Consider the following 9,880-nt stretch of genomic DNA (forward strand, 5'->3'; position numbering starts at 1 on the left):
TTTTTATCTTGTTTCTTTTTAATATTTCTCGTTTGCACTTTATCCTATGCTACTGTAAATCTTATAAATGTACCCGCTGTGAGATTAACAAAGGATTATTTTATTTGATCTTATATTAAATATATCTTATTTCCACAAGAGTATAAAAGCAGGTAACATCACTGCGACAACACTGCCTCAGCTTTAACAAAAACATGCTATAATGAATTATTAATGTTCTAATCTAAGATGTGTGGAATGATACGAGCATGATCGACTGAGGTCGCAATCCCAGTTTCGACATTGCAACAGTAGTTAAAGTTGAGTCATCTCACATCCTGGTTCACAAGGTCAGGAAAACTAGTAACTATCACCAACTATCAGCAATAAACTCCTTATAGAGGACAAAGAGCAACAGAGTGAACCAAATGTGCTTTAGATGTCTAATCATAAACAAGATGGCTCATTTAGAGCAGCCACATTTTAAACAGTTTCACCTGAAGGCGTCTTTTAGTTTGTTGAAAATCAGGAAAACGTTTTTTTTAGCAATAAATGAATAAAAATATGGCAATATTTCCCTCAAATTTGGAATTCTTGGGAATAAACAGACAACTTTTAAAAAGGTGGAAGAGGCTGAATCTTGTGCATGCAAACAAATCCTAATAAAACCAAAACTAACAATGTGAGTTGTGACAAAACCTCCTGAAAACTAAAAAACACAAATGTTAAAAACAAAATAAAAAAGCAGTTCTGTAGTTTCTATGAGGAAATATTGTTGGAGATCATTTTAAGCAGAGGATGAATCCACATGCAGTGCTCAAGTTAGTATTCTGTATGATGACAATGAAGGCGAGGAAGAGGAGGCTGTAATCACACAAGACATGCGAGTGGATACATTTATTGTTGTTTTGGATCTTTTTGTCAGATTTGCTGATGAGAAAGAAAATATCACCAAACCATTTTATTGAAGTTTTATGACACAAAAAAAGCCCTTGGAAAAATTTCACACACAAATAAAATGTACAATTGTCTTTTATTAACCATTTTCAACAAAGAAATTAACCACGTATCAGTTTCTGCTCACATTACATGGAAAGTTGAATCTGTTACATGATAATAAACAAAATACAGGCCGCTCATATCTACAAGTATAACGCAACAAACGGTTCACGTACGGAGGAACATTGCAGGAGTTACACTTTCATTGAACTGTGTTTGCGTGTGTGAATGTGTACTTTTCTTACTCAGCTCATAAAAAGAAAATGTACAAGCCGGACGGCCGCCGCGGGTCGTGGAGGACTGCGGATGTGAGGGGGGCCGGTTCTGAGCTCCACCGCCCCAACACACACACGCACACGCAGACACACACACACACACACACACGCAGACACACACACACAGGTTCTCTACTGACTGACTGGCTGGCTGTGAAGTCCACGTTACTGTCCCGCTGGACGCAGCCGGAGAGGAACAGGGAACGACAGCGGAGGAGGAGAAGGAGGAGGAGAAGCGGTCGCGCCTTGAGGCGCCCGCTCATTTCCTCCGTCTGCTGCTGGACGAGCGGCTCGGCGACGATCTGCTGCCGCTCCTACCAGGACACAAATCACACGCTTACGTCAACGGCAGGTTCTCTGCAACGGATGAAACAAGGTATGCATATTCCATTCCTTCTTCTGGTGTCCCGCAAAGAGACGGAACTTTAGCTTTGATGAGGCCATTGTAGGAGCTATTTATTTGCTTATTTAAGTTAGATATTTCGCATTTTCTTTTAATAGTTTTTAGTTTAATTATTTGTTGCTATAGGTATGCATACACCTGGGGTTATACACAGGGTGAGAAGGATACAGGACCAGCATGCATCTGGGTAAGCCTATGTTTTTTTTCTGTTGATATCATTTGTCGGAACTAAGTCTGATTGAAGAACAGTTCTATATACTGTACATGTGTACTACGTGTACATTGTGAGGATTAACCCCCGACAATGCCGACTGTCCGTGAGCACAACTCCGCGTCCTCGTGCTACACCTCAATGCTCGACGCTTCCTACAGACCTGCGGCTCGGCGAGGGCGGCGCTGCTCTCATGTACTTCGGAGGAGAATAGCTGAGCGAGCGGGAGTCTCTCAGCGAGTCGGCGGGAACCCTCTGAGGCATGGCGGGGCTGCGGGGGGAAACACAAGGGCGCAGCATCAAAACGCTGCTGGAGAACTCCACTTGGGCGAAATACAATTCACTCAACAACCTCTCAAAGACAAGAGGGTCGTTCAGAGCTGCGATTCACGGCCGTCTTCTGTGGCACATTTGAAGAAATTCTCTGTAGGCGTTGCTGATATATGTGTATCATAGATGGTACAAACTGAAGAACAGACATATGCACGTGAGGATGATTACTGTTTGTGCATTTTAAAACTAAGCTGCCATTTAATCATCCTGTAGATTAGTAGTAAATCTGACTGCGAAATACATTCAGATATAAAAAAGAAATACTACAAAACTATATATCGGCTGGAGTATTAGTTCATAGTCAGTTAAAGATAAAAGAAGAAATTTCAGGTGCACTTTACTCTGCAGTACATGGAAGTAATACTTTCTACTACATGAATCACTGTCAAAGTTCTTACCTCTTTTTCTTAGTTTCCTTCTCATTCTCCGATGAGGAGGACGAGGAAGGAGAGCTATGAGCTTTGACTGTCTTCCTATTGAAAAGAAAAACGTTGAGAGGAATTATTAATAACTAGCGAATCGTTTATGAATAAGTCACACAGGAGCGACCTCATCCGAGCTGAAGCGGGTGACAAAGAAGCTTTCTTCAGCCTTTAAAGGTTGTTTTTTTTTTAACAAAATGAGGTTTAAAAAAAACTCCCGCGTCCTGCGTACCCTTTTTCTTGCTCCACTTCGGAGTCAGAGCTGTCCGAAGAGGACGACGAAGAGGAGGAAGAGGACGAGGAGGAGGACGAGGAGCTGGAGCTGCTGCTCCTGTTGGCCTTCTTGTTGGCGCTCGCCTCCTTCCCGTTCACGGCGCTCTCGCTCCGGACCGGTTGCTCTGGCGGTTGAGCGGCCGCCACCTGCGACTTCCTGCTCGGACCTCGAGGAGGTGGTTTGGTTTCTGGTTGGCTGGCGGCCGGAGGAGGAGGAGGAAGAGGAAGAGGAGACTTTCTGGAGGGAACATCGGAGCGCCGGGAGTCCGACTGGGAGCCCGACTGGGAGCCTCTCCTCCCAGAGGACGGGAGGGGAGCGCCCTGCGAGGAAGAGGAGCGGCTCTTCTGCTCTCGGTCCTCCCTCTTCTCGGCCTCCCTCTCCGTCTGCGCTTGCGTGTCCTTCTTCTCACGCTGTGGCGAAGGCGAGGAGGAAGAGGAAGAGGAGGAGCCGGAGGAGGACGAGGTGGAAGAGGAGGACCTGTGGGGCGGGGGGACATCTTTCGGGACGACGGGCTCCTTCGCCCTCTCCCTCTCTGGCTCCACCTCCCTCTGCCGGAGCCTCTCCTGGTCCCGTCCTCTCGCCCGCTCTCTGGAGAGCGAGCGGCTGCTCCTCCTGCGGCGCTGTGGAGACGGAGAGCGCCGGGACCTGGAGGAGGAAGACATCGGAGACAGTTGACACGATGGAAAACGTTGTACATAAGACTCTCCTACATCTCCATCTCATTTCTTTTTCCACCATCCAGCATTTGTTTTGATGAATGTAGAATTTATTTAAACATGGTATTATTGCTTCATTAGCTATTTATATTATTTGCATGTTTTATGCAGCAAAGTTAAATTAAAATAGTATAATAATATAGAAGACGCAATTAAGGAGAGACATGATCTCATTGCAGCCCCTTGACCCACGAAGGAAGAAAAAAAACAGTAACCCGTTTAAGTTGGAGACTGGTTAGCTCGCATTAGCGCTGTGTGGCTATCCAACAGTCCAGCGTTAGCCGAGTGGCAGCGTGAGGTCAAAGGCCGGTGGTTTTCTTTCAAATCATCCAAAAAAAATTATGTTTGAACCTCTTTAAGCTCAAGTTCTGCCTCTTTGCCGTTAAATAACGGCCAACACATCACCTCCTAAAATACATTAGAACTCCTTTCTTGCATTTGAGTAGAACATTTTTTTTTCATTTATTGATTCTTTCAAATGTATTTCTGACAATTACATCCAGTCTCAGCTCCTCTCACCTGGTGGGGGGGCTTTGTCTCCTGGGACTTCTGGACCTGGACCTGTTGCGCCTTCTCGGGCTCCTGGACCGAGCCCTGCTGGCGACCCGTTCACGCTCTCTGTCCCGCTCTCTGTCCCTCTCCCTGTCTCTCTCTCTGTTCCTCTCTCTCTCCCTGTCCCTCTCTCTCTCCCTCTCTCTGTCCCTCTCCCTCTCCCTCTCTCTTTCCCTGTCCCTCTCTCTCTCCCTGTCCCTCTCCCTCTCCCTGTCTCTGTCTCTGTCTCTATCCCTCTGCCTCTCCCGGTCTGACCAGGCCGGAGGAGGAGAAGCTCTCCTGGAACGGGGCGGAGGTTCCTGATACTGCCTGGGCGGAGTGCGACGTGGTTGGGACGCAGTGGCGTTTTTCGGAGGCGGAGAGCGCGATCTCCTGGCCGTGGCGGCGCTGGACCTCCTGGCTGTGTCCCTCTCCGCCCTGGGCTCCCTGTCCCCGACTTTGGCCTCGGCTTTGGTTCTCTCTCCCTCGGCCGCAGAGGGGGAGTACCCGCCAGCGTCCGCTCTGTTGGACGGCGACGGAGGAGGACTGGGGCTGTCCATCTGCGTGGGGCTGTAACGCTCCTGGCCTTTCTTCTGGGGCGGGTTGTTTCCTCCCGCTTCCCCCTTGTCTCCTCCCCTTTCTCTCTTGTCTCCTCCCCTTTCTCTCTCCCTCTGGGTCTGTCGGGGCCCGTCGCCGTCGGGGGCGCAAGCGGGGCTTTCCTTTCTGCCGTTGGCCAAATACCTTTCGACCGCGGCGCCGATGGCGGCGGGGACGCTCTTCGAGGCGCCGCTCTTCTCCATCCCTTCAGCCCCGGACTTCTTCGCCTTGCCCTCGTCTTCGGAGGAGGACGACGAAGAGGACGACGAAGAGGAGGACGAGGAGCTGTCGCTGTCACTGCCGCTGCTGCTGCTGCCGCCCCCGCTGCCACTGCTGCTCCCACTGCTGCTGCTGCTGCTGCTACTGCTGCTGCTCTCTCTTTTCTTCTCGGCCCGTTTCTCCTTGTCGTCTCGCTTCTCCTTGGTGGGAAGGCTCCTCGTCTTCTCGTTGGCCTCCGGCCTCGCGCCGCCACCTTTCTCGGCGGCCCTCAACCCGTCTCGCCGACTGCTCTCTGCGGCCGAGCGGACGTCCTCCGTGCTCTTCCTGCCGCCTTCTTGGGCTCGTTCTTGTTCCCTCGGCTTGTTGGGGAGCCGGTCCCTTTCCTTGGCGCTCTCGCCGTCCTTTCCTCGTCTCCTCTCGTCCTCCCTCTCTCTTTGGCGGCCGTTGGTGATGGGCGAGTGGGAGGCGGGCGGCGGATGTCCCCCGTCCCTTTTCCGGTCGCTTTTCTGCTGGAAAGGAGACGCCTCCTTCTCCTGTCTCTTCCCGGAGTCTCTCCTGGCGTCCGTTTCGTTGGTCGGCCTGGAGTCCGGCCCTCTGTCGGCCCTGCGCTCCCTCTCGCCGCTCCTCTCCCTTCGAGGCCTCTCCCTCACAGGGGGAGGAGGCGAGGTGGACGAGGAGTCGTGTCTCGTCTTTTTGTCCGGTTTATTCCTGTCTTTTTCCCGCTCGGCGTCTCTGCTCCTTTCCCTCCTAGTGTCCTGTTTGGGAGGAGGAGGAGGAGGAGAAGGAGAACGGGAGGAAGACGAGTCACACTTGGTCCTCTGAGGTACACTCTCCTTTGCTTTGTCCCATCTTTCTGCGCTTCTCGATCGCCTCCCTTTCTCCACATCTCTGCTTTTTGGAAGGCCGCCTTTCTCAACATCTCTGCTCCTGGAGCGCCTCCCCCTCTCCCTCTCGTTTTCTCTGCTCCTCGAACGCCTCCCTCTCTCGTTTTCTCTGCTCCTTGAACGCCTCCCCCTCTCCCTCTCGGCGTCCCTGCTCCCTCTCTCCACCTCTCTGCTCTGGGGGCTCCTCCCTCTCTCCTTCTCCTTCTTCTCTACACTCCTGGCGCGCCCACTCTTCTCCGCCTCCCTGCTCCTTGAACCCTTCCCTTTCTCCCTCTCATTTTCCACGCTCTTTGAACGCCTTCTTCTCTCCATCTCTCTGCTCCTGGAGCGCCTCCTTTTCTCCCTCTCCCTGCTTTTATCTGCCGGCGGCGGCGGAGAAGGCGATGAAGAGTCGTGTCTCTTCTTGGAGGTCTTCTCCATGTCACTCGGCCGCTCTCTCTCTCTCTCCAGATGGGGCCTCTTCTGGACGAGGGGACATTTGTTGGTGTTACTTTATGTTCACGATCAAATTAAATCAGTTTAAGATACTATGAGCTAAAGGAATGTTTTCAACAGAAGGTTTTGAAGTGTTCACTCACTTCTTCCTGATGGGGTGGACTGCTCTCCTCGTATCCTCGTCTCCTCCTATCTGGAGATCTCCCCTTTCTTCCTTCATCACCTTTCCTTGTAGTTTGGTCCTGTTGACGTGATCTCAGTGGAGCTGGAGACTGGCTGTTGAAACATCGGTGTGAAAACATGAATGCATATACTGAGAAGATGGATTATGAATTCAGATTAATGCCAATAAATAGTTATGTATGTTTAAACGAATTTGCCCAGATATGTCTGAAGGCAACGCTGTTTATAGCTGCTGTGAAGTCATCATCATGTCATACCTGTGAGCGGAGCTGGAGGAGACGCTTCGGTGTCTCACTGCCTTCGCTTTTGGAGGACTGGCGCTTCGATTCTTCTTTGTTTTCTTCTTGGACTCCTGCTGCTTCTCATCTGAGGAGCTAAGAGCGGGTTGGAAGGGACAGAACATTACACACAACCCTGAAGCTACAGCTTTAGGTCTCTTTCCAGTAGAATTGTTTCATTTACTATTTATTTTGGGCCAGAACAAGAACAAAGCAGCGACGCTCAGCTGGTTGTTTACGATGTGATGGACCCTATCAGATATAAAAACACATACCTGTCGTCTTCTTCCTCGTCTTCTGACGCCTCGCTGAAACAAAATATTTCCAGTCAATAATCACAGTCCACAAGAAATAATGAAACACAAGCTTGAGATGCAGTGACGGAATACCGTTTCTTTTTCTTCTTTTTGGACTTCTTCTTCTCTCGTCGAGGAGATGGGGACTGACTCTCTGAGCTGCTGAGAGAGGGAACGCAAAATAAAACAACCGTCGACATTGTGTGTTCGTTATCGGGACCGTTCATCCTCTCACCAAGGAGACACTTCTCTCACCTGTCTCTGGTCTTGTTTTTCTTTTTCTTCTTCCGACTGCGCTTCTTGGGAGGAGAATCGGAATTGTCTGAATCTTCCACCAACCTGAGAAAGAAGAAAGGCAACAGACGTCAGGTCAGGGGCTGAAAAGAGGCTGGCTAGGTGATGGGAACATCATTTTTGGTGCACACATTCAGCTCCGGTTTTTGTTTTGTCCTACTTACGTATATTTCTGTTGCTGCTGCTTCTCCCTCTCCAGGCGGTCCTGCTCCTTCTTCTCCTTCTCGCGCTCTTTGCGGTCGGCGTGGAAGGATGAGCCATCCACGTAGTCGCTGGAGATGCCGAAAGCGGCGCGAAGGCGGTCGTTCTTCTGCTGGTTGGCCGCGGCCAGAGCGTGAGTCTCCGTCGCCCTGAGAGAACGTAAACCGCACAGCTCAGCATCACCGACGCCGTGCAAAATGAACAATGACATCATATGTTTCCTGTATGTATTCATTACAGCCAGTGATCAGCAGTCACAATAGCTTTAATTCCATGAAAACCTTTTAGGAAAGCCACATGGAACCGTGTCGTACTCACGTTGGTCTGTCGGAGGTGACGGCAGCCGGCTCCTCCTTCTCCTGCAGCATCATACGGAAACTGTTCACCTTCTCCTCGATTTCCTCAGCTGAATACCTGCCCACCCAAAGCGAGAGTAGGATTAGCAACCACCTTTTCAAATACTTGTATTTTCTGTCTACTGGAGGACTGCAACATCTGTCTTACCCTTGCTCCTCCATCATGTCCTGCAGCTCGGCACACTTGACCTCCAGCTGCCTCTTCCGTTGGTGCTCCAGGATGTCGGCGTTGGGCTGTCTGTTGAGTTGGCTCTCCAGCCGCTCCCGGTCCTTCTCGTCCCGCTCGCCACCGCGCTCGTCCCGCGGCCGTTTGACCCGCAGGCTCGACAGGTTGCGCTGCACATAGCCGTTAGTGCCGCTGCCCCGCGGAGTCACCAGGCCGATCCCATTGTACATGGCTCTGCCGGAAGCAACAATAGAAATAGGGAACAGCATTTAGTTTATTATATGTAGACGTCACAGTAGCAATATAACTGTAACATGCATTTATGCACAAGTATCCAGAAGCACTGTTTGGTATTTGTAGCAAAACACTAATTAACAACACAGGCTTTTCCAAAAGAAGTTTAATATAAATAAATATGACACAAAATACAGGTTCACTACAGGGTTATTATGTGAGAACAATGTTTCTCCTTTAGCACTGATTTATTACATCATCTTTAAAACAGTATTATGGTATTGAATGTTCCCGTTATTGTCGGGTGACGTATCTTTAAAGGCTGAAACGGTTCAGAACAAGGAGACAAGCATTGTTCTTTTTTACAGCCAAAACAATATCCAACATCGTATTACAACACAGATCTGATCTCTCCAGAAGACAAAGAAAAACACTGAACACCAGTATTCTCGTCATTGAAGCTAAATTACGTATTTCAACTAATTATTTCGGTAAAAACAGCAAAAGCTTCTGCAGTTTTGCCATTTTAAGCATTTTAAAACACTGGGGCAGTTCGTATTCTAAGATGGCTGACATAAACTAACCAGCAGTGATTCAACATCATTGAAACGGCTGTACTTTAAGTACGACACTATCGTCAGGCTACTAATGTAATATTAAAAACAGAAACATGAGACAGCAGCACAGAAAAAAAAAACAATAATAACTTAAAATGAATAAATGGTGTCAGGGGTCTCGCCACGTATCGTAGCTGCTCAAACGTATTATGAACCACATGAAACACGGAGCGGGTGCGTTTCTATCTCGTCAAGTCTAAACAAACATCCATAATTACATCTTTTATTCACAAAAAAATGTTGTTGCGCAGTAACACGTGCGGCAGAAAAGGCCTGTTGCTACGTCAGAGAGCAGATTTATACCGACTGAGGCGGAGACGAGCTAATAAATAATACATCAGGACTCACTGGATACGATTAATGTGTCTTGACCTCGTTTAGTGTAAAAAGCAGAACGGTGAATTCAACGCTACACGTTTAATACGAGGCCCAACCGCACTTATGCGCAGCGAACAATTCCCATCTTAAGCTAGCAGGCTAACGTGGTTCTTACGTACCGGCTGTTTTCTCCGGTAGTGGAGAGGAAAACGGCGTCAGGAGGTGAATAATATACTGTTGAATGAGACAATAAAACAGAGCTGGTGATAACTGAGTCCTTCGAACCGTGTAGGAGGGGGAAATATAAAGAAACTCGGCCAACGTCAGTTAGCTTTCGGCTAGCTAGCTGGTCTGATCGCCGAGCCAAAAGGGAGAACGAGATGAAAACCAAATGACGTCATACGCACGGACTCACGTTTAGGCGGCGATGCGTTCAGGTGTCGGGTTGGAAAATATATTTTTTTAACTCATATTTGGAGAGATAGATTTTTAAATAGGTTAATAATGGATTAATTTAATTGGGAAATCCCACACGAACATAAATCAAGCCATTTCCAGCATGAAGCTATTTCCTGACTAGGTTTAGCACAAAGACCAACATAGGAACTTTAGCACAAAGGCTAACACTTTAACTTTCCTTTTTTTGACTTAACACAATT

At 48.8% G+C, this 9,880-nt stretch overlaps 1 protein-coding gene across 3 annotated transcripts; it reads right to left on the reverse strand.

Moving 5' to 3' along the window:
• Positions 1-993: 993 nt before the first annotated feature.
• Positions 994-9,596, reverse strand: srrm2 (serine/arginine repetitive matrix 2). Of its 3 annotated transcripts, none has more exons than XM_068578520.1 (14): positions 9,401-9,596; positions 8,035-8,286; positions 7,849-7,944; positions 7,494-7,679; positions 7,291-7,374; positions 7,129-7,194; positions 7,015-7,047; positions 6,719-6,835; positions 6,422-6,554; positions 4,132-6,305; positions 2,855-3,541; positions 2,599-2,673; positions 2,031-2,138; positions 994-1,567 (listed from the first exon to the last, which is right to left on the reverse strand). In XM_068578520.1, the coding sequence occupies exons 2-14, from the start codon at positions 8,280-8,282 to the stop codon at positions 1,513-1,515; spliced, it is 4,062 nt and encodes a 1,353-aa protein (XP_068434621.1). In that variant the 5' UTR covers positions 8,283-8,286; positions 9,401-9,596; the 3' UTR covers positions 994-1,512. The 3 variants fall into 3 exon arrangements, with proteins under 3 accessions (XP_068434621.1, XP_068434622.1, XP_068434620.1); XM_068578521.1 differs by having other exon boundaries at positions 4,132-6,302; positions 7,129-7,197; XM_068578519.1 differs by having other exon boundaries at positions 7,129-7,197.
• Between the last annotated feature and the right edge of the window lie 284 nt (positions 9,597-9,880).

This window comes from Clinocottus analis, unplaced genomic scaffold (assembly GCF_023055335.1).
Source record: "Clinocottus analis isolate CAN_PGR_092001 unplaced genomic scaffold, fCliAna1.0.p SCAF_16, whole genome shotgun sequence".
Classification (NCBI taxonomy): Eukaryota; Metazoa; Chordata; class Actinopteri; order Perciformes; family Cottidae; genus Clinocottus; species Clinocottus analis.